Below are 25,125 nucleotides of genomic sequence, written 5' to 3' on the forward strand. Positions count from 1 at the left end.
CTATCTATCTATCTATCTATCTATCTATCTATCTATCTATCTATCTATCTATCTATCTATCTATCTATCTATCTATATCTCTATCTATCTATCTATCTATCTATCTATCTATCTATCTATCTATCTATCTATCTATCTATCTATCTATCTATCTATCTATCTATCTATCTATCTATCTATCTATCTATTTACTTACTTACTTACTTACTTTTGGGCAGAGCCTAAACCACTGGTGGCTCCTTGAGAAACTCTGAATGGTGATGTCTGACAGCAGAAGTGGTTCCTTCTAATTCTTGACACAAGAACCCTTCATATGTTCCTTTAAAGGCTTACTGTATGATTAGTTACCTTTTATTATTAAGCCTATGCGTGAGAGTACCTGTTTATCTGGTCTTAAATAATGTAGAAATGTTTTATTTAAGCAATTAAGTTACACCCATGTTTTTTCATAAATATTTGTTTAGCAATACTTTTGACTCTTCAACAAATGAAAATTCTGGGAGTGGCAATTGGAGGTGGCAAATTAATTGACAACATCATGAAAGAATCCTACCTGATAGCATTAAAATAATATGGAACATGTTCCTTATGTAAGTTCCGTGTGAAATTCTCATTGTTTATGCATACTGGTATCCACCCCTTTCATGCTTTTGACTGGTGGTGCCACTTTGACAGTTCAATAGTCATACAGATGGAGCACAGGTAGGATCTAATCTTTTCAGTTTTATTGTAAATTCTGGATGGTTTAGCTTGAGCATAATTGATGCTGCCATAATCAAAGGCCACATATATCTGGAAAAATGTACTTCTGAATATATATGAAAATATTCGAAACAATACTTCTCAGAGCACTTTTATAAGTGTTGGTAAAGTAAATGATTTTGTTTATTAGTGTTTCTAGTACTACAATAAATTGCAAGGAAATTGATAGATATAGCTATCTCTATCTTATGTTTTTAAACACTTTGTCATTGTGTGGGCACAGCCACAATGCAGTTGAAAATTGTACAGATTCTAAACCCTATGTTGTGGGGCAGGCAAGCCTGGGATGCCCCAAAGGAGGTGCCCATCATCCAGGATGAGCAGAAGCAAAATAAACTATTTAGATTCATCGAGTTTGTCGTCTGTACCTTTGTGGGTCTCCTGGTGTTTGCACTCGCCTTCTTCAGCAAAGTAAGGATCTATGCGTTTCCAACAGGAAGTAGCACTTCCAAAGGTGTTATGGTGGTAGTAAATACCTTTTTCATTGTGCTTTCTTCCCATGTAGACCTCCCTGTTGTTACTAATAAGCATTGGCAACAAAAATGCCATGACCATAACAGTTAAACCCTATGCCCATCTGTTTATGGGGTGTCTCTTGATTGCGCCGAATGTTTTAATACTGATCAAGAGCATTTGGAAAATTGCTTTTAAGGGTTTGAAAACTCCATCATGGCAAACTCTGTTATGGGTAAGTACCAAATGTAATCAACATAAAGATCTGATTTTGTACATATCATAATTTACGTTTTTGTATGGCTAAGAACAGGAATGAGACAATTACTTTCAAAATGTATTCTTTCACTGGTTTCAGATTATTATTCTATTAAGATTCTGATCAGTAATGTGTTTAAAAGGGTTTACACAGTCTATGTACACATTTTTCGTGATGCACAGTTTCTACTGAATTAATTTGATTAAAGGTGATGTGTTGAAATGTAGAAGGAGGTAAAGAATTTCCACCTATCTGGAGTTGTGTTTTTCAAATCTAGTCAGGCAAGGAGTAAGTTTGATATATCTATAAACTGCTTTTTCTCTCCAACTTAAGGCCTACATTTTTTTTTTACTTTAATTTATACACATTACACATTATATTATGTAATATTACTTGTCAGCCCTATATGAGAATGACTCTGTCTCTACATAGGTTGTACTGGTGGAAGCTTTGGTGGCTCTTGGCTCATCTGTCCTCACCTTGGTGGCCATGCCGAATTTTGATGTCCTGACTAATGTGATGCTTTTGAATGGCGTCGCCACATTATCGGCTGTACTGCAGGTGGTTGCGAACAGTCTCGGGCACGGACGGAGGAGGTTTACAATGATCTCAGTAGCATCTGTCATCTTCCTAATTGCTGGCTACATCGTTTTTGCCATTAACTACATGAAAGATGGTGGTATGAGTAAGGGTTTGTTTGTGGGATTAGCGATAGGAGGTACAACCCTGGTCTCGCTGAGCTGGTGGGAGAATTATGCCATGCTTTTCCACATTGTTTTCTTCAACAACACGATCCGTGACATCAAAAAGTCCCGTAACCTGGTCAGCATCCTGGCCAGCCTGGTGCGGATTGCTGTGACAGCCATCGTCTTGGGCCTGTACGTGAAGATCTCAAAACAAGAATGGTCATCGGTCCTGAATGTGCCCACTTCCACCAAGACGTTGGTCCTGAGCCTCTTTTTTATTCAGGTTCTGTCGTCGGCACTGTGCCGCTGGATGACAGTAATGGCATGCAAAATGCATGCTGTCCGCCGCAGCTTCGCGATCCCTATGATTTTTGTGTCCCCAGCTGTGCTGGTCGCCTTTGTGCTGGCTGTCTGGATCTCCTACTGGAATTTTGATCCCAACACTCCCCTCTGCTCTAGCACACTTGAAGTCCAATTCAATGTCATATTCACCAACTCCTCTGGCATTACATTCTCTGATTATGTCACAGGCTTTTTTGGCGAGTACATAAACAACAAATTCACAGAGTTCCTCAATAGCATAGAATTGCCATGCAATGCCATAATCATGCAGAATCTTAACACATTGGCTAGTAATTACAGTGGCACATTTGCTGAGTACTGCAACATCTTCGAACGATTTAATATCTCAGACCTCACTGTCATGAACAACCTGTTGATTGACCTGACCCAAGAGGTCTGCATCCAGTCGGTCTACACAGGGAGCTCAGTGAGCGGCTACGTCCTACTGAGCATCTCCTTGATCTGTTGGTGGTTTGGCCTGGTGCTTTGCACCTTCTACATCTGGTTCTTCAGCATACATCGCATCGAGAGGACCAAGGACATGTTTGTGCGAAACTTATATGAAGCAGCTTTCATTGACCAGTCCATGCTACTCAACACTAGGTTTGAGGTCCTGCACAACACAGGCCATCACAGGTACTACAGTTAAATGGGGACATCTAAGGGGTAGCATGTGTTGTAGGCATCTGGAAGTAACTGTCATTGTTCTTCCATCAGCAGGGAGATGGAGCTGATGCACATTAACCTCTGTGCTACCATGTGGCATGAGACCTATGATGAAATGATAAAGATGATCATCTCAATGTTCAGGTAAACTGATGTAAAACAGTCTGTCACTGCAAAAATAAATAACAGGGTCAACCTTACATAAAAAAGCCTTCATCTTTCAGGCTTGACAAGTTCCGACCAAAGAAATGCCAATTCAATGATGTCACGTTTGAGTCTCACATTTACTTCGATGATGCATTCCTAAAAAAAGACAATGAGCGGCACGTTAATGAATATGCAGAGACCCTGGTTGAAGTTATCAGAGAGATTTACATGTAAGTGCCCATGGCATGGCATGGTTTCATTGTCTGTTGTGTTAATCATACTGTCATTGCTTTCAGTGAGAGATATTGCAGCACCAATATATTTAAAGGTCATGTATGCATTTTAAAAGGGATAAACCTTAGTGAGTACCTATTCAATGAGAACCCATTGTTAACATAGCAAAGATATGTAGCAAAAGATGCCAGTGTGGATCGGCACATTAATAAATTAATAGTAATTGTACCACTACTGACACTTTTACAATTACTACTAATAATAAAATATTTAAATAGGTGTGCATTTAAAATGTACAAGTTAAACTCAGTTTGTGCTCATAAATGCATACTGTTTAGTTACTAATTTAAACAAGACACTTTCACTTTTCTTTATATTTTAGAAAGTTTACCACCGTAAGCTTTATCAGTTTTAAACAAAATATTTATTAGTGGCTTTTAGTTTTACTATATTAGCCTTAAAACATATTTTTTGCATTATATACTTATTATACACCATTTAAATATTCCACTTTTATGAATGTCCAACAAATAAACATGTGAACTGGAGTTCAAAACCTTGAACATTTTGATAGATTTCCATACTTCAAATATGCAGTCTTATATCCCCTACCTCCCCCCTCCAACATCCAGTTTATTTACCAACGAAGGCGGAAGCATGTTTGAGAAAAAGAAGCAACTCCCTGACCAGAAAATCATCAAGACGCCGTATGGCTGTCGCCTGCAGTACACCCTTCCCCAAGGCAACACACTGTTCATCCATTTCAAGGACAAAAAATGTATCCGCCACAAAAAGAGATGGTCTCAGGTAAGTTTTTGTGGTCTCCACTGTGACTGCTGATTGTTAGTTTCCATAACTACCACTGCAAATCGTGTCCTGTTCTTGGAGAAAGTAAGTAGTCTGGGCACTCATGTCCTCAAGTGTAGCTTGAAATTCAGATAATTTTAAAAAACATTTAGCAAATGTGTTATGATGCAATTTTCTAGGTTTGATATGGTTTTTCTAGAACTCTAAATTCATATTATACAAAATCAGTTGGGCTCAGAAAAATCAAAATTTTGTCTTAAAATAAAAGAAACAAACAACTAGGTAATCTTATTATTTTTTACAAGTTTAATTCAGCTATCTCTCCCCCCACCCCCCCACCCCCTCCCCCCAGATTATGTACCTATATTATCTTCTAGGCTGGAAACTAAACACAAAGTACTATAAATTGTATAAAGATGATGATGAACCCTTACGAACCATTGATGAAAACCTGAAGGTAATTGAAAATTATCCTTTTAATAGGGAACTATGGTTCCAAACACATTGAGTTATATATTCCACAAGTTTGACAGAATTTCATCTTTTTCAGAAAGAAAAAGAAAACACCTACATTCTGGCACTAGATGGCGACACCGATTTCCAGCCGTCGGCGGTCATGCTTTTAGTGGATCGGCTGCGGATGTACCCAGAGGTGGGTGCTGCATGTGGCAGGATTCACCCCACTGGCACGGGTAAGGGCAAAGTATGGCCTGTATAATTGCCACTGTGATAATTTATGTTAATTGCTACTGTGATGTTACTCATGAGAACGGCCCAGATTGTTTCCATATGCCGTACACTTATGTATGTATATATGTATAATGACAACAGACATGAATTCAGTGTAATAAAATTAATTATCACGCAGAATATTAGTTCAGGTGTGTCGCTTGTCTGTCGTAGGGCCGATGGTGTGGTACCAGAAGTTTGAGTACGCTGTGGGCCACTGGCTGCAGAAGACGGCAGAGCATGTGTTTGGGTGTGTGCTCTGCAGCCCAGGCTGCTTCAGCCTGTTCCGTGCGGCTGCACTCATGGACGACAATGTCATGAAGAGATACACTACCAAGCCGTCCGAGGCCATCCACTACGTCCAGTACGACCAGGGTGAGCGTGCAATATGTCGATGACTTTTGAAGCAGAACTGTGACAGCTGGTGAAAATATGAGCTGCAAACTTTGAAACAATACCACATTAATAAGAAAAAAGATTGACCATTATTTTTTTTAGAATTATTCATATTAATGAATAATAATTATTCCATTTAATAATATATTATTACAATTAAGTATAATTGTACAATTGATGAAAATGTTTTTTTCAATCCATTTGCTCTATAATTTCTGTAAACTTCCACAGGTTCAGTGTATATTCATATGCACACTAACACACACCCCACTCCCATTGTGTCTTCCCTGTGTGATATGAAGGTGAAGACCGCTGGTTGTGCACACTGCTCCTGCAGCAGGGCTGGAGGGTGGAGTACAGCGCCGCCTCTGACTCTTATACCAACGCTCCACAAGAGTTCAAGGAGTTCTACAACCAGAGACGGCGCTGGGGCCCCTCCACCATGGCCAACACACTGGACCTGCTGTCCAGCGGCACTCTGACTGCACAGCGGAACAAGTCAATTTCCAGGCTCTACATCTTGTTCCAGATTGGCGCCATGGCCTCATCACTCCTGGGCCCAGCTACCGTCTGTCTCATGATCGCAGGTGACAGCATAGTTTATGCCCCATTTTATAATTATAGTTATTGAAGATTGAGATTAAAGTGTAAATCTATGGAGGTGTGGGGAGGGGAGGTGTTAAGCATTTGCTTGTGATCTGTTGTGGCACTGTGTGGGATTCTGGCCATGAATGTACATTGTAATCTTTACCAAAAAAAAAAACCCCAAACTTTTCTTCTAAAAGTCATCACAAGCATATTTTTCTTGATACTAGTCTACTCTTGTAAGAAGTCTAATGGGGTGAAAGGCAAAGGTAGTCCCAAATGCAGTACCCAGTCATAAACAGACTGCCAAAGTTTAGATGAATTTGCAAACCTTTCCTTTAATAACATGCATTTCCACAAATTGCAAGAGAAGCAGAGAAGCATAGCTAGAGAACCAGAGAAGCATAGCTAGCCCTTTTATATGAAAAACTAAAATGGCTAACAAGATGTTTGTCTGGCATGAGGTGGAGTATTTATCAGATCTAAATAATTAATAGAGTTGATCTGCTTGTTGCATCAGTGTTGTTTGACTTGTTTTGCCACAGGATGTTTCTCATTCATATTCAAGATTAATCCCAACTTGGCTCTTGTGTTGGCGATTGTCCCCCCTGCTGTCTACATGAGCCTCTGCTTCTACCTTGGGCAGGGCAAGTCAGACCTGCAAATCTCCATTGCTGCCTTCATGAGCATATTTTATGCTTTCCTGATGACTGCGAGTATATTGTCCATTATAGGTAGGTGATGATTTTTTAAATACAATGGAAATACTGAACCTGTGACCATGTTGTTTGTGGTTTATGGTATGTTGAAGATATGTCACATAGTACAAGGTAATTGTGAAGGAAAAACTAACGTTAAATTTACAGGAAGTTCAATATTGGAATAATATAAGGCTAGTTTGGTAATGAAGGTAAAGAAAGTAACAGTTTATCTGTGTGTGTGTGTGGGTGTGTGCATGTGTGTGTAGGGGACATGGTGATGGAAGGGACGTTCCTGACCCCCACTGGCGTATTCTTTGTTGGCATCTCAGCCATGTACGTCATCACCGCCATCCTCCATCCGAACGAGTTCCATCTCATCATTTACGGCCTGCTCTACATTATTAGTATTCCCAGTGGTTACCTCCTGCTTTCCATCTATTCCATGGTTAACATGAACAATGTGTCCTGGGGCACCCGGGAGTCAGGCAGCCAGGGTAACTCAGCTAACACACACCAGAAGAACGTAAAGTGCCAGAAGCTGCTCAGTGTCTGTGGCTACAACCTGGAGATCCAGCTCAGCCAAGATGTGAAGGTGAGGTCTACCACACCTCTGACCCCAGCCCAGGAAGATGCCCCCAGGAAGGATGAAGCACAAGCTGCAGCATCCAAAGGCGAAGAAAGGTAAAGAGAGCTGGAGTTCCTTTTGAAAGCAATCTGATGTACCCATATTTGCTATGTCAGCTGCAATACCGCTGTAGGGGAAGGGTTTCTAATATGTGTAGTCTTGTTTTTTCAGACATCCATCTTCCACTGAGGACCGTAAGTCAATGCTCTCTTGCTCGCCCTCTCTATATTTATTTGTGTGTGTAGACTACCTGTTAAAAGTTTGGACACATATGGTTTTCAGAATCTTTTGGTCTCAAATACCATTTACCATTGTCAAATATAAATAGTGGAATTGATAAGGTAATTCATATATGTGAATTAATTTTTTAAACAAATAATATAATTATGTAGGCTGAGAAACCTTATGTAGACTGAGAAAGCCCAGATTGCACAAAGGTGACACAGGGTGGCTATTCTGAAGATGCTTTATGTAATAGTTTTTAGCACTATTATTTCGAAACCTTAAAAATAGGATGTGTGCCCAAATATTTGACTGATCCTGTACTGAAACAAATGAAAACAAGTGCTCTTCTGTAGGTTTCATTCAGCAGTTGAAAGACTGCTCTGCTGAACTCACCCTTAAGGAAGACTTTCTTAATGAGGTGGGTATTGCAATCTAATTTTTTATTAGCATTTTTTATTCGTTTTTAAGATGCTGAATATATATCTTATGGAAAGATCTGAAACATTTTATTATAGAAATAAAACTTTTATTATACAGTGACACCATTGTTGTTGTGTGAAAAGAACATAAAAGCTAAATCCTTCTGTTTTTACATTAGATCTTAATTAGAAAGTGTAGATTCTAACCCTGATAGCTGCTAGGTAACTGTCCAATGCACAGGAATATATACTTCCAAAGTGAAGAAAGTATTTAAATAAACATAGGATTCTAGTTATATGAAAGCAGGTGTTCCAGATATAATTAACATGCTAACCAAGTGCTTGCTACTCTGTACTGAGTCATGTAAAGGAAAATGCCTATTTTCATAGAAAATAGTGCCAGGAAAGTAGTGCCTACTCACAGGGCACAGTAGTTACTAAATTATTTCTTGAGCATGAAATTTAAACTCCTCTGAACACACTCCTCTGAATGTGATGTATATTAATGTGACAGTATATACTGAATATTGAATGTGACAGTATATTAGAAAATGGTTTAATGCAGTGATTAAGCCTTTCCTTCATATCCACTGCTGGGAAGTAACCAATGTCCACAGTCATGATGATGACCTGGAAAAATAATGTGAGTTGTTTCAGAACATGGACATCTGTGGTTCCTAGTGATTGAGTGCAGCTTTTCCTTTGATGTGTTAGGATGAGGAGCAGTTCTGGAAGGACCTGATTGAACGCTACCTGAAACCTCTAGAGGCCGACAAAGCAAAAGAAGAAAGAATAAAAACTGAACTGAAATCTCTGCGTAATAAGGTTTGTCTGACAACTTTGTAACCAGAAACACTGATAGAACATAAATTCTGCTGTATGTTGAATTCTGCTGTACTAGTGTACAAACATAACAACTCTCACTGTTTAAAACTTCAAAAGAATGGTTATTTTTATTGCTTGTAGAAACAATACTGTATTATTTGTGTTATGAGCCATGCATCCAAATTCTTGAACTTATTCACTGCATGTAATAAATTAGCTTTCTTATATACATGCAGTTCATAATGTATCATTTTCTCTCATTTACAGGCAACATTTGTGTTCTTCATTGCTAACTGCTTGTGGCTTGTTGCTACGTTCTTTCTGCAAGCCATTGGCGGTACATTGAGCATCAGAGTGCCAAAACTTAGCAGCAATGGCTCCGAAACCCTTAATGGAAACCTCTACATCGACCCAATCGGACTCATGTTCCTCATAGGCTTCGCAGCCATTCTGGTTATCCAGTTTTGTGCTATGCTGTGGCACAGGTATCTGATGAATGAACATCTGAAAAGTGTTTAAAATGCTTTGGAAAGTGTTCCTATATCAGTACTTGCATGCATAAACTTTTTTTTTTTGGATCACTAATATTTCAGAGTGTGTGTGGGTGTGTGTTATGTTTCCCCATTAGAATCCAGACTTTGATACACTTCATTGCTTATAGTGGAACAGAGGCTGTCATTAGTAGGAAAATGGGAAAGTCACAAATGTTTCACGAAATGATCTCTGACGAAAACGTAAGGCTTTCTTCTTCCTTAATTTTCTACCTTCATTTTTACAGCTATTTAATGCTAGGCTATTTTCAGGCTATTTTCCTATGAAAATAGACATATTTAGTAACCTCATTGTTTATTTCCTTTACAGGATTTTCTTTAGAGACTAGATCAGCTGGACTTCCATGGTGCATCATTACAAAATATCCTACAAGAACAACTGGAAATTTCTCTTAAATGTATAAACATAGCAAACCTAATAATCCTCACATTAGCCATTAATCAGCTATTTACTAGGATTGAAATGATTGCAATCAGGACACAGCTCTGTATGGCATTGTGTACAATTGATTTAATGTCCTTCTCTGTATTTATTATTTGATATAGTCTGTAAATTGATCTCTATTTCTAATAACTTGAGTACTCAAAGATCAATCTGTACATGACCACATCACAGGTAAACAGTGCACACCATAGTATGATTTAATTATTTATTCAACTTCTGGTCATATATGAGAGGTTATTCTTATATGGCGTAAATGACTACAAGCCAATGTGCTATTTACAGTGTGTGTATTTAAGATGTCTGTCTGTTCAGTAAATAACAAGAACTGTAGAGTGCCTTTGAATTCTTGAGATCATCCACACAAAATGTCTGAAATCATGCACATGTATTTTGATCTATATAAAATTTCATCTGCAGAGGTGGACTTAATAGCAGCAATATGGCATAGATAACTCATGAGATAAAGGTGTGGTGGATCTTTATGGATAAAAAATTACATGGAGTGATATGTCTTGAAAAGCATTGCGTATTGGTGCCTATGTGAAACTGAACCAAGAGTATATTCAGACAGCAACTGTTCAAGATGAAAAAAATTAAATAAAATAAACAATTTGCAGGCAGAGATAGAAGAACTTTTAAAAATGAATTCTAGTTAGTAAAGGAAATAAAGAAATTGTACAGATTTTGAAACTATTTATACGGCACTTCCATTCAGTGGCTGTACCCATTGGTTACATCTTAATAATCTGCCAACAGCAGAGTAATTTTTAATGTAAGCATGTTTTCACATTAAGCAGGCCTAGTAGATAACCTTCTAGACACTTAATTAAATATTAGGTACATTGGGAATAAGTACTGTCTGACACCTAGGAATTTCTCTTATGCCTCATAACAAACCTAATGCATAATAAGCCGTTTTTACCTCATGAAATGGGTGATATTACTTGATTTTATGGGTTCTGATATTGCATCTACATGGACAGTTTCCTGTTAAAGCCACAGTAGGGCTCTACGCACAGGTGATCCTTGTACCTTTTTATAGCCCTATGTACTGTAAATGAAGCAGGACCAAGGTTCCAGGTAATAACTCCAGGAGACGCATTTAAGAAATCTCATCTCGGGCCATTACTTCATACGAGCTTGCTAATGGAATAGCAATACGATATGGATGAGCTGAGGAATCGGGGCCAAAAACGGGAGGGAAGACATAGGTACATTCACATCATTTATATAATATTCATTTATTCTGTTTCTTAATGTTTACTGCTCATGCATAATAACAGACTGTTTTCTATATTTTTCATAAGCGTTTCCTTACCTGATCCATTTAAAAATATACTTACGTGGTTGAATTAGTTTAATTATTTAAGTCGAGCCTTGTCTTGGTCTTAAAATATATAACATAGCGAGGAATATAACATAGCAAGGAGGGTTTAATAAAAAAAGAATTAGTAATACGACCTAGTGGAAGTGAAACTAGTGGATTAGTAAGTATATTCGGATGATACAATTTGTTTAGTTTTACAAAACTTTGCTTAAATTCTAACCAAATCTTTAACATATCTGTAAGCTTCTTGTGAGTTGAGACACCAATAAAGCATTAATAATAAAATTCCAGTTGGGTCTACTAAAAAAAATTAAAATAAAACAAACAAACACAGAGGCACATTTTACACTTATGTAAGTGACTATCTACCTATCTCTCTCTCTACACTCTCTCTATGGTAGTTCATAATATGATACTCTATAATAAAAATAAAAATCTATGGTATTTATGCAGTATATATGTGTGGTGTGTGTGTGTGTGCCTGTGTATGTATTTTAAAAATTACATATATATATATATATATATATATATATATATATATATATATATATATATATATATATATATATATACCCTCTAAATACTAACTATAAGGAACAGCTAAGTGTCAAGGATTTTGTGGGTTGGACGAATGCAATGAGTTGCATTTAAATTACACCTCAAAAGCATGTGCCCTAGGTCCACCTTTATTGCTTAGTGAGCATAGACTTGATCATGCCAATACTGCTAATAATAATGCACTGACGCTTTTCCAGGGACACATGGGATCCCTTTCAGCTGAATCCCGTTGGAGCAGAGAAAGAGAAGACGAGAACATGTTTCGAGATAATGCAACACATCATGGCGGTCGTGGTGGGGCTGCTGGTATTGACCAGTGCAGTCATCAGCAAGGTGAACCAGAGCTTTATCGTTTGTAATTATTGCATATCATTCTATTGCTCTTCAGTACAGACAACTGCCTCACCTGTTTTTTTTTTTGTTGTTATTTCAAAGCAAGATACCAACAGCTTGATTCATAATGTCTCCAAGGCAATTTATGGGCTGGTGGGAATTTATGACAGGACTGAGTCTGGGCTACTTTGCCCACTGTTATCATCTGTGACTCCCTGATTGTTCCAATTGTAGAATACATAATGGTCCTTGATAACTTGAAGGAAGCAGCAATGGTGCATTCCCAACAGAATCCTTAATGTGTCAGCAATGTCAAGGCAGGGTTAGGCAAGCAACACAGAGTTTGAAAATTCAAGCTATCAGTGAGTCACTGTATTTGGTAACCTTGGAATAAGGAAGTAGTAAAAGTAAAAGATAGACATAAAATTTGAGAGTTGCTGAAAAAATTAAAATATATCTAAATATCTAAATGTACCTACTGTGGATTAATATATTTGTATGTAATTGTGCCTATGTTCTTTTCCACAGATAACTTATATGATCAATATTTTTTTCTTTGTTTGCAAGTTACCAAATCACATGACTATTATTTTACCACTGTACCTTTTATACAGGTACAGATGTCACAGTATGTTGGCAAAATTTCTCAAAAACTAATACCACATTGAGGAATTCTATATTAAATTAATTAAACTCCCATGTAATACTTACTTATGATCTGTATTCTGTTCAGTTAAATCCATCTTATCTGTCTGAAGACATCTTATTTGCACCATAAAATGGTGGTAAATTAATTTTTAGGCAAAAAAAAATCTAATTTACCCCAAGTGTGTCAAGGACATGTCTGTTATTTGCTGCTTTACTTTTGCCCTGGAGCTATAAGAATAATGCAGCTAACAAGTAATGGAAGTCAAGCCTCTGCCTGGCTGATTGACCACATTTGAGGAAAAGAGAAAATGTTGTAAATTAGATTTCTCATCAAACCTGACATAATTCCAACCTAACAAATCAATTTGCAGGGTTCCCTGCTAGCTCTAATTACACTTTGCAGCCCAAAATCCCTGAGGAGCCCCACAGATCGGCAGTTCTACACACTTTTGCTGATGTGTGCTCTGGTAACACCTAACCTACTGGTGTTCCTCAAGTGTCTGTGGAAATGTGCCTTCAAAAGTTATGTTAGACCCAACATGAAGACCATGGGCATTGTGAGTTGATCTAACACAAACAAGCAATACCTCATTTGATGTCACTATGTAAATTTTCACGGTAAATGAGATCTCCCAGTGTAATCTGTGAATATATTTATATATCTCTAGACTTTTTAATTTACCAATCAATATGCTGTTTAACAATACATATAGTATGAATTTAATTAATTCATTCATAATTCATGTTTCAAGACTCTTCACATAAAGAGCTCTCATATACATACTACTTGACTTTTACACTTACTATGTGGAGTTCTAATTTTTCAAGGCACACAAAATCACAAAATAATATGACTAAAAATGATTGAAATTGAACAATTTGTCAGCATTTTTGGAGAAGTATTCTGGAGAAGTGTATGTTTTAGAATGAAGATCTCTATCTGTAAGCTGTATGCAAATTTTGATTGCACATAATTGCTTAACGGTTATAGTTCAAGTTCAGTTTATTTGTCACATACATACTCATACACAGTATAACTCGCAGTGAAATGGTTGAGAGTTCTCTGTCCAAACTGAGGAAAAAGAAAAACAGGGGTGCATAGAGAAATATATATTCTATATATATATATACAAAATATATTAACAATGTATGTACAATATGTGAGTAAACAATGCTGGTTAAGGATTAACACCTACTCTCCACTGTAGATTCATACCAATATCCAATATCTATTCCAAGAATTTGCTTGAACATTGGTCATTTTGCTGTGTGAAGCTATATGTGATTAATTTGTGTTTGTGGTTTATTTGTGGTATATCTGTCACTGAAGATGTCAACAATTGAGGTCCTGGTGGCATTGGGTACATCAGTGCTGGTTCTGATCGTGATGCCCCAGTTCGATGTGTTCACCAACCTCTTCATAGCTGGAGGAGTCTGCATTGTCACCTCTATCCTACAGATCATCTTCAGGCTTCAGCACAAGCGTTGGATGATCATCTTTCCCATTTGCTCCCTGACTCTGGTGCTCACTGGCTACAGCCTCCTGGCCTCTGACTACTACGTGCGCATATCGTCTTATGTCTCTGACCAAAATGAAAACAGTTACATGTATGTGGGTGTTGCTGTACTCACTTCCCTTCTCATCTCCCTCAATTGGTGGGAGAACTGTCTGCAGGCCAGCAACAGAATTCAGGACATGCTGAGTGAACTGGATGGCTTTCGAGACTTCGCCTTTATGATTACCAGCCTCATGAGGATTGCTGTCACAGTCAGTGTATACTTTCTCTATTATGGCCTAAGTGGCAGTTTTAAATGGGCCGCCTTCATGGAGATCAAAGAGGATGCCCTTACAATAGGCCTCGGGGTGTTTTTCCTGCAAGCCTTTTGCTCAGCCGCCTGCCACTGGTTCGGGGTCGTGGCCTGCAAGATCCATGCAGTACGGATGAGCTTCGCCTTGCCTGTCACGTGCACAGGTCCGGCCACTCTCTTTTTAGGTATACTGCTCTTCGTCACCCAAGCAGGCAATCTAGACATGACATCAGCCACCACCTACCAGTCCGTCTGGTCAGCCAGCAACTACACTCCTATTGACAACCCCTTCCTGGACTTCTGCTCTGGTCTCGCCTCACTGAAGGACAGGAACACCACGTCTGTGGTCTTCCTGGAGCTCTCCAACAGCATCTGCAGGACCTCATTGAACAGCCACTATGCCCTCTGGCCCATCTCCATGCTCGCCCTCGAGGGCGTGTGCATGTGGCTTGGCCTCATCACGTGCACGTACTATGTGTGGAATATGAGAGTGCCACGCATAGAGCGCACAGCCCAGCTTTTTGTGCGCCGGCTCTATGAGTCAGCGTTCATCGACCTGTCACTGCTGCTGAACACCAAAATGAAAGTTAAGGATCCAGACAGGTAACCTTGATGTCCCTTGGCTTAGAAATAAACATCTGAGATAAATCTTAAACTTGTTCTATCAGTAAAGAACCAGTATGAAACTTTGGTTTGAGAATGAGTTGAATACAATGATTTGTATATTTATTTTCTAGCTTTGATGATGTGGAGAACTGTGTCATTTATCTCTGTGCAACAATGTGGCATGAAACATATGATGAGATGCTAAAGATCCTAACCTCAGTGTTCAGGTATAATTAATGTCTTATTCTGTTTATGTGAGTAATAGTGGCTTGGCTTTTATATATATCCAACTTATTAAGATTTGCTCTGGTTTTAGACTGGACAGATACAGAGGTGATCCAAAGGAAGAACACAAGGATTATTTTGACTTTGAATGTCATATCTATGTTGATGATGCCTTCCAACCAGATAAGGAAACTGAAAAAAAGTTTGTCAATTCATATGTGAATGACCTCATAAATGTTGTCATGGAGGGATACAGGTAATAATGATGAATTTACCCATTAAGTTTGGTTAAAAAAATGTATAGCTTCTTTATTTTAAAATAATCCGAATTAATAAAGTCCTGAATTGTTGTATGTGGCTTCCTCAAAAGCTTACTGAATGATTATCATCAAGTCTACTAATAAAGGTGAGAATAGTAATTACAGTCCCATATTCCCCTTTAGAGTATTCACAAACAAAGAGCCAGATGAGGTGTCCATCATTGAAACCCCATATGGTGGACGGCTTGTATTCGTGCTACCAGAAGGAAACATGTTGTACATCCATTTAAAAGACAAAAAACTAATCCGAAACAAAAAGAGATGGTCACAGGTGAGGTGGAAGACGTTAAAAGAGCTGAGTTTCAGAGATATTAATACAACTTAAGGACCTTGTATATGTAACATGATTCAGTGTAATTTATTTTCAGATAATGTACATGTACTATCTGCTGGGCTGGAAAGGTTTTATAGTCAAAAATCCCCAAAAAATAACAGTAAGTTCACTTATATGCCTTCTGATGCCACATATTACACTAGCTCATAAATGTTCTAGTAAGCAAAAGAGAGTGTTGCTTGTGCTGATTTTGATGGATTATGTGTGCCATTAGAGACAATACAATCCATGCCGTGCAAGTCTCGTATCATTGGATGCAGAGACTTTTGTCTTGCCTGCCACTGACAATGACAGTAAAAGGAAACACATATCAGATGACTTCGTATATATCTTGGCTTTGGATGGAGATACAGACTTCCACCCCTCTGCTTTGATTCTTCTGGTTGACCGCCTTCGAATGTATGCTAATGTGGGTGCTGCTTGTGGAAGAATCCATCCTACTGGCATGGGTCAGGACTATTCTATTAAATCTCAAAAGGGAGGATCTTATTCAACTCTTCCAAATCTGTAAACCTTTCTAACCAAAGCCTGCATGCGACTGTAGGGCCAATGGTGTGGTACCAGAAGTTCGAGTACGCCGTGGGCCACTGGCTGCAGAAGACGGCGGAGCATGTGTTCGGGTGTGTGCTCTGCAGCCCTGGCTGCTTCAGCCTGTTCCGTGGGTCGGCTCTTATGGACGACAATGTCCTGAAGCGATATACCACCAAGGCCACTAGAGCTTCTGAGTACGTCCAATATGACCAAGGTAACAGCCCTCCTCTTGATTTCTTTGGAAGCTGTGTGCTTTTGTTCATGAGTCAGGAAGTATAATGAAGACAGGAAGTGAGATTTTAATACATTTAAATACAATGCTGCTTAATACTTTAAATGCATATTCAGGTGAAGACCGCTGGCTGTGCACGCTGCTTCTGCAGCAGGGCTGGAGGGTGGAGTACAATGCTGCATCTGATGCCTACACCAATTCCCCTCAAGAGTTCAAAGAGTTCTACAACCAAAGACGCCGCTGGGGCCCATCTACCCTTGCCAACACCCTAGACCTTCTACATAGTGGCAAAGAGACAGTGAAGAGGAACGCCTCAATATCCATGCTCTACATCTTCTACCAGATCTTTACTGTGACTTCCTCTATTCTCGGACCTGCTTCTGTTACCTTGATGGTAGCGGGTCAGTATATTAATGGTTTTATTCATTTAGACCTAATTGTAACTAATTGATTTAAATTAATAGAATTCCTTGGAATGACACTGGTGACAAAAAGTTGTTATAAATTGTCTAAACGGAAATTAATTGTAAACACAAGCTGTTTCCTTGCCTCAATAGATTATGATGTTCTATGAGTATGAGAACAAAAGCTTGTTATAGATAAGTCACATATTTTGGCATCTCACTGTTAAAGGGACTGTTTTGTAATGTTGATAGATTTTTTTGTTCCTGTCTTTTTCTTTTTTTCTTTCTTTCTTTCTTTCTTTCTTTCTTTCTTTCTTTCTTTCTTTCTTTCTTTCTTTCTTTCCTCAGGGGCTTTCCAGTTTGTATTTGCTATCCCTGGTACCCTGTCCATCATCATAGCTGTCATACCTCCACTTGTTTACATGATCATTTGTTTTCTGGCGAACGCCAACTTCCAGATCACCATAGCTTCTATTTTGAGTGTTATGTATGCATTCCTGATGACGGCATCCTTCTTCTCCATCATTGGTGGGTCTTATCATTAGATAATAGTTTCATTAGTGTTAGCAATTAAACTTTACATCTGTAATGATGTCAAATCATTTTTTATAACTGTGCTCATGTCAAAGCATAATTTCCTGTGTGTAATTTCAAAATAATGCAGTTTAGTTCATGCAAATCCAAAAATAGAAACACCGTATTGGGTTGTCAAAATACTGCAGGACCAGAGCACTGTAAAGTTCAGCATTTTCCCTAAATTAACACACCTTGTTCAACTCACCAGCTATTTACCCAACCTCTCTTGGGCAGAACAGGCTGTTTTAGAACAGAATAAACACTAAACTATAACTGTACAGAACATGACCATGTCACTCTTGCTCTATTACAACTTACTCAATGTGCCAACAGGTGACATGATAAAGGAAGGGACATTCATCACACCTACTGGGATATTCCTGGTCTCCATGACCGTCCTGTATTTGGTCACAGCAATACTTCATCCGCAGGAGTTTGGCATGATCATCTATGGCCTCATGTACTTCATATGCATCCCTAGTGGCTACCTCCTTCTCACTATTTACTCCCTCGTGAACATGAACATCGTCTCCTGGGGCACTCGGGAGTCCAACAAGGAAAAGGAGGAGAAGAAGCATGTGGGAGTTTTGTGCAATCGCAACTGCAAGCTCTGCTGCTGGGATGTGAACATCCAAGTCACCCAAGAAACAGAAAATTTAGTCCTCCAGCAGATCCAGCAAGTAGTTAATCCAAACAGTTCAACTGCCAAAAATGAGGTTGAAATGACAGCGCATGCTAGTCAAGGAAGTCTGAAACCCTCTCAGACTGACAGTCACACTACTGAAAATAAAAGAGTTGCTCCAGAAAGACTAAAAGATGGCAAGACACATCTGGCCAATTATGAGGAAAGTGATACAGAATCTCAGGACAGGTACTTGATATTTACACCTGAAAGTTCTGACTGAACAGAAATCCATAAAAATATTCTTACCAACATATTACAGACTGTTTAAATTTACTTACAGTGAGAGTGACATAAGCACAGAGAGAAGACTTGCCACGTTAGAGAAGGATGATGATGACGATAACAACAATTATGGATATAATGAGGAGGAGGAGGGAAAGAAGATTGTCCCTGAGAGTGGTAAGTCTTAAGGAAGGAGCCCTAAACATAAGCATCCAAATGTTCTATTAGTGTTTGATAGCCTTAAATATTTGGCTAAAGGACTCTATTAAATCCCTGTCCTGCTACCAGTGAAACTACTGATGCTAAATAAATATTACATCTGCCAGATTGGGTTGACCCTGTGAAAAAAGAATTCCTAAAGAAGCTCACCTTTGCAAACCTGAAGAGGAACCTCCAGGAGCAAATTAGGTACACCCTCAGGAACAAGAACCAGGAAGACGTGTGTGAGGATCTGGTGCAGATGCTCACAGACACTCTGAACCAGGAGCTCAATGACAAAGTAGGCCCAGAGACCGTGTTATCTGAGAGCCAGCTGGAGGAACTGCAGGATGTCTTGAATGAGTCAGCCAGGAGGATCCTGAAGACAAACCGTGTAAATAAGTTGGAGCCTAGGGTCAAACGAGCTATTGAGAGAACCCTGGTGGCCCCCCAGGTTGAAAGACTGACCGAGGTAACAATTACATTTCTGTAATTAAGTTTGATGTGTATGACCGCTTTCTAGAGGCAGTAGTTGTTGGCACTTATTCTATTTGATTGTATACTTGCTTGCTTCATTTTATCCCCAACTGGGGAACTGTAGCCCATTGAAGAGCTGCTCTCCAAGAAGTGTGGCTAAGAACCTCTGGGGTCTTATAAAGGTTGGTCTGGGTATTGTTTATTAGCCATATCTAAGTTTTGATTATCTTATTTGTTCACATGCTTGACCAGGATGAGACTGACTTCTGGAACAAACTAATAGAGCGCTACCTGAAGCCCATTGACGACCCCAAAGGTCATAAAGAAGAAGTAGAAAGGGAGCTGAAATCCTTACGGAACAAGGTAGTGATTTTAAGCCCTAATGCACAGTTCTTAAGCATTTTGTGTAAAGAAATCCTACAATTTCCTCTTCTCTATTTTTCATTTAGGCAGTGTTTCTATATTTCATTGTGAATGTTCTATGGATCGTGGCCACATTTTTCCTTCAAGCCATCGGCAATGACGTAATTAGCATCAAGATTCCCAAATATTTTCCCAATGGCACTTTGTCAGATGAACCTCTGAAAGTAGAACCCCTGAGTTTAATGTTCCTGCTGTCTTTTGCCATCCTTCTGGTGATCCAGTTCCTGGCTATGCTCTACCACAGGTACAACAGCACCCTTTAGTACAGATGCACTTATTCAGTTATTAATGCTGCTTTGCCTATTTCCCACATTGGACTACATCCTGAGCCTTGTTTTTGTCTCTTCTAACAGAGTGTACACACTCATTCATGTATTGGCCTATAGAAGCACAGAGAAGGATTACAAGGGAAGGGATCCAGTGAGTAAACACCTTTTGCCTCTAATGTTTGTTTATCAATTTCAAGATTGTTGAATTAGCAAAAGTAGCAATGATAGGTAATAGTATGCTAAAGGTAATTAGATTGCCAAAGACCCATTAGAACCATTTAATTATTTTCTGTGTGAGTGATGGATAAGTAGCCATACTTAGTAATGCTCTAAATCCAGCGACTCCTCATTCATTTTTGTGTAGGAGGACGATACACTGATCCTGGAGAATCACATTGAAAATGGTCTCATCATAACAGGTGATGATTTGTGATGGAGATTTATTTTATTTTATTTTTTGGTGCGGAACTCAGATTTTGGATGCTTCTTAAATTTGAACATTTTATTAAATTTGCACTCTTGGAACTCAGCATTTCAAATGGAATAACATTTGTAATGTACAAGTTTTATTGTACTGTATCTCATATTGCCACATCATGAGGAGGTAAATGCAAATGTAATACAGTTAGAAGAAGTTATGGTAAGACTACACTGTGTTTCTATGATTTTATATTGCTCTAGATCAAATCTAAGGGAAATTATATGTGTTTATAATATTTAATACATTAAATTATTATTGTTATTTAGTAAAGAGATAGCAAATGAATTATGACAAATCCAAACTAAAAACATAAAACAACTGGTAGAGCTATGAAGTTATAATTGCATGTATCTCAAGTCCTATAATCATTTACAGACTATAGACTTGGCAGGTAATGCCAAGGTTTATAGCTAGTTTTGACTTATCTCCAAGGCGTAAACCTAAAAGACAGCTTCCTGATTATGAGGTGTCATCAGTACAAAGGTCGAAGGTCCCCTGTCTCATGATAGATAAACTGGGACTGGAAAGCTTTTTTGAAGACATGTCCCATTCATGTCGTGTTCTATTTGCTTTGTCTTACTTTTCATTTATTGTTTTTCCACTTCCCAGTGTAAAAAAGTGAAATGGGTAGCTATTTTCATCTAGTGGAGACATATCTGATGTAGATTATTCTTTATGTGTGTGTTAATTTTCATTTGTTTACTCATTTCGTGAGATGCATCACTTGGACACTCCCTTTTAATTAAAGTAAGATGATCGAAGAACTATGTATTCTAATCTGTATAATTATTGTGGGTTTTTAATGGTTATTTGGGATTTTAGCAAGGTAAATGTAATATGTCCACAGACTATGCCCTTTCTGGGCATAGCAGGCCAAAATATAATTTTAAGGTCACTGGCAAACAACTTCAAGCACTTATGAAAGGGCAGATCATTTACAGGCTTCTACAACATAACGCAAATAGTTAAACTACCACCACACTTCCTATTCATCATGACGTGACATTAAAATTGTTTAAAACCCAAAGGGCTAGAAGATTTTTTTTGGTATTTTCAAAATATTAAATGACTTATTAAACTTTTTTTTCCCCATTTTGAAATACACTGAGTGGTGCAACATTAGAGAGGTTGTCTGATTGATTTTGCTTAAAGCAATCACAAAAATGACAAGGAAAAACAAGCTTTTTTTGTCATTTTTATATATGATCTTAAGTTCATTTTATACACAAAACACACAACTGTTTTGATATAAATTCCTCCAAATTTTTTAATTCCATCTTTATGTGAACACATCAATGAACATCTTGATGTGTACTATCTAAAAAAAATTGTGCGTAACAGTCCTATGAAAATTAAGTTAATTTTTATGTATATTCAATTTTATTCCAATCTGTTCATAAAGCCTGAGCAGTTTAACTGCCTGAAATCAGTTTCTATTTCATTTAGTACTGCAGGTCAATTAGATAATTCAACCAACAGCTAAAAACTCAAGCACTGTTTGAATGTTCTGTGAACAATTAAAACAGTATGTCGGAGAGCTTGACCAGAAAGGTGCCCCCCCTCCAAAAAAACAAACAAAAAAACAAAACAACTTTCCCACTCCATGATTGCTCATGATTTGGCCATCTTTTTCTCCATGCTGCAGCAAAATAGCAGACAGATAAAGTTAGAAACCAAAGGTTAAATACTTGGATTAGAAACATCTGAAGAATGTACATTAACAAAAGCTTTAAAAGGGGTGTATATAATAGCAAACTCAAATATCTGTTTTGGTACTGTTTGTCATAACAAACATGTGGTTCACATTGGAACAACCTTTAATTTTATGGTGACACTTTTAAATAAGAGGCAACTTAAACAATTAGGTGATAAAAGGACCCCTCAATAATTAGAGCTATGAGCTAACAAAACCTTGATTTAGGTTCAAGCAAATAAAAGAGGTGGGGCATCTTACTTGTACTTAATGAGTCTTCCTCCCTGGATGAGCTGTGCTGCTTCATTGGTGAAATGGCAAGTAAAGAGGAGCCAGTTCCTTGGCTGCACTTTGTATGCGAATCTCATGAAGAGCAGCGAGTAGCAGGTGAGGGCTATGCAGAAGAAAACCACAGGTGCAATAGCACAATCTGAAACACTTTAGCAGTTACATTAAAGCAACAACCTACATCAAAATACTAACATGGCTATCACTAAATGGAGGCCGATAGATACGAATGTAATCTCATTTGCAGAATACCAACTAACCCCCATTGCCTTTCATTCATTAATAGCAAAGAGTGTTATAGGAGAAGTGTTGCTTTAATCAGCCACTTATGTTGCTACTGGTCTGAAACAACTAAATATTGGTACTGTTGGATTAATCAAGCTTCCTCCATGCCAGTAATCTTTACACAGGCCATATGAGGAAACGTCCCCCCCCCCACCTTACACAGCTAAGAGGGAGTATGATGTTAAGGCAAACATATGTAATGGATATACTGTGCTGGATACACAGAAAACTCAATCTGTGTTAGTCCACTGGGTGGTAATCTATGATAATGCTATAATTTTAGACCTTACAAGAGGGAGAGAGTAATTTTGTGGCCGCATTATATGGCTCCTAGAGGAGGAAAAATATCAACATAGTAATCTGCAGTGCAGTCGAAGGTAGGGGAACTGAAGACTGAACGGGAGCATTCCTGACCAGAACTGGACCAGGTGTGGCCGGGTGAAGGTATGACAGAGTTTCGGCTCTACTTGGTTACAGAGAAATGATGAAAGACTTGGCTAGAGGCAGAGAAATATTTTTTTCCATTAAAATGTAATACAAAAAAGAAATAGTGGCTATGGAATCATATTTCACACTTGCTGGAGTCTAGAAACATACAATTATGTGTGCTGCTTTATATGCAAACGAAGCATGGGGAGAACAGTTGTCTGAGCATTCTACTTGGACTTTAACCAGGTTCGCACTCACCAAAGGTCATTCTTCCACTGATGATTTCGGGACTTTTCTTCATATCACTGATGGCAGCAATCGGCAGCCCCCAGTTTGCTACTGGACCCCAGAAATGCTAAAAGAAAATAAAAGCATCCAAATAATCATTTATACTTAAACCCGTTTAATCATAAAATAATAAATAAAAGTTAAACTTTAAAAGTGGCAAAACCCCAGGCATTGTTTCTAGTGCATGAGTGTGTATCAACAGGCATCAGGTATCACAAGAATGCTGCTGAGGCAACATTATTACCTTCACTCATTAGTGGGTAAACAAATATGTATCCATTGCAGATACAGGTAATTTGTCTGAGCAATGATAACTATCCGTGATGGCGTACCCATTTACTGCACATACTCAGAACTATGTCATTGCTGTGATACCTATGGCTGCAACTCTGTCAATACAAACCATGTTTTGAGAACGTGCAGAAAGATTTGGCATCCAGTAAGTAATACAGTGCACTGGCTCATAACCAAACATTCATTCTGATTGCATTGATGAATTGTACTTATAATTGTTGAGTCCCTAAAAATCATGACAGTCGCATTTGAAGAGATTTATGAGTTACACCATTAAAATTGAAAAGGATGTACAACGAATATACTCACTGTGCTAAACGTTGTTGCCAGTCCCATAGGCAATGGACATTAAACAATGAGAAAAAAGTCAGGTCATCTTTGTTACAGAATATTACACAATTTACTTTACTTGTTGATAAATATTCCAGACAAACTGGGTAAACACTACGGTTAAAAAACTCAGTTGCTTAACCTAGACAGGGATCAGGTAACTATGTAACAGGTTAGGTAAGTCAAGCTCGCAGCGCCTGACCCCTGCAGGTAGCTAATCAGATAAGCACCTCAAATACACAAAATCTGACTTGCCCTTTACTTCAGTTCAAAGATGAGCTCAATTATAAATTATACACTTAGCTACAAATACAGTCGAAAATACCCAAAGCGACATAGCTAGCTAGTTAATTTGTTGATTATTCTAACCCTGTGAATGATCCAAAATTACACTTTTAGACAGCTGGCTAACCATAGCTATAAGCTAACGCAGCTAGGTGGATAATACATGATCTTATAATTTACCTCATTAAATAATCTCTAAACTCCTTGCTACGGAGATGATCAATAGCTTTACGGGCTAAAGTACCAGCCATTATTTCACGTAGATATGACACAAATTATTTTTCAGAAAACACACTCTTAGGGCAGCGAGGCTCGCAGAGGAGGCTACTTGCAAAATAGAGGACAAATTTTTTTTTTTTCGCCTTTCTAGCAACAGAGCTGCATCACTTCCTGGTCTCTATTACAATTGGCATGTCAAAAATAAAGGCCCCTACACACCGAGCGACGCGAAAATGCGAAATATTCGGACGCGACGCGATTTTTTGGAATTTCGCGGCCTGGTTATTTTTTTTCGCATCAAATGAACGGACGAGACGAACAAAATGTCAATTGCTGAAAACATCCTTTTGTTCACAGAAAAATACAATCGCCGATATTGGGTTGACCTACATCCAATTTCGGAAAAAGAAAGAAGCTTAAGAGAATTTCATACAAGAGTTAAGACTTTATAATGAGTGCTTTTGCGGATACTTTCTAATGTTAGTAAACATCCGTAAAC

General features: G+C 38.3%; 3 protein-coding genes across 3 annotated transcripts; 2 read left to right on the forward strand and 1 right to left on the reverse strand.

The window, feature by feature from the left end:
• Positions 1 to 691: 691 nt before the first annotated feature.
• Positions 692 to 10,187, forward strand: LOC145657877 (chitin synthase chs-2-like). Its single transcript, XM_081714323.1, has 19 exons — positions 692 to 702; positions 1,038 to 1,173; positions 1,268 to 1,450; positions 1,907 to 3,138; positions 3,220 to 3,312; positions 3,393 to 3,545; positions 4,182 to 4,356; positions 4,709 to 4,813; positions 4,907 to 5,048; positions 5,260 to 5,460; positions 5,784 to 6,068; positions 6,612 to 6,800; positions 7,034 to 7,448; positions 7,564 to 7,586; positions 7,971 to 8,035; positions 8,751 to 8,861; positions 9,129 to 9,346; positions 9,490 to 9,595; positions 9,723 to 10,187. Exons 1-19 carry the CDS (start codon positions 692 to 694, stop codon positions 9,732 to 9,734), a joined length of 3,855 nt encoding a protein of 1,284 aa, XP_081570449.1. The 3' UTR covers positions 9,735 to 10,187.
• Positions 10,188 to 11,021: 834 nt separating this feature from the next.
• Positions 11,022 to 21,662, forward strand: chs1 (chitin synthase 1). Its single transcript, XM_027024980.3, has 19 exons — positions 11,022 to 11,068; positions 11,940 to 12,075; positions 13,095 to 13,280; positions 14,054 to 15,135; positions 15,270 to 15,365; positions 15,455 to 15,619; positions 15,807 to 15,954; positions 16,052 to 16,117; positions 16,232 to 16,466; positions 16,562 to 16,762; positions 16,897 to 17,181; positions 17,533 to 17,712; positions 18,094 to 18,631; positions 18,726 to 18,844; positions 18,994 to 19,337; positions 19,595 to 19,705; positions 19,792 to 20,009; positions 20,119 to 20,185; positions 20,399 to 21,662. The coding sequence occupies exons 1-19, from the start codon at positions 11,022 to 11,024 to the stop codon at positions 20,465 to 20,467; spliced, it is 4,293 nt and encodes a 1,430-aa protein (XP_026880781.3). The 3' UTR covers positions 20,468 to 21,662.
• Positions 21,663 to 21,756: 94 nt separating this feature from the next.
• mpc1 (mitochondrial pyruvate carrier 1) lies at positions 21,757 to 24,775 on the reverse strand. The gene is made up of 5 exons (XM_027024960.3): positions 24,588 to 24,775; positions 24,102 to 24,105; positions 23,469 to 23,565; positions 22,470 to 22,602; positions 21,757 to 22,154 (listed from the first exon to the last, which is right to left on the reverse strand). The coding sequence occupies exons 1-5, from the start codon at positions 24,656 to 24,658 to the stop codon at positions 22,127 to 22,129; spliced, it is 333 nt and encodes a 110-aa protein (XP_026880761.2). The 5' UTR covers positions 24,659 to 24,775; the 3' UTR covers positions 21,757 to 22,126.
• Positions 24,776 to 25,125: the final 350 nt, after the last annotated feature.

Source organism: Electrophorus electricus, chromosome 5, assembly GCF_041902795.1.
Source record: "Electrophorus electricus isolate QZ-2024a chromosome 5, ASM4190279v1, whole genome shotgun sequence".
Taxonomy (NCBI): domain Eukaryota; kingdom Metazoa; phylum Chordata; class Actinopteri; order Gymnotiformes; family Gymnotidae; genus Electrophorus; species Electrophorus electricus.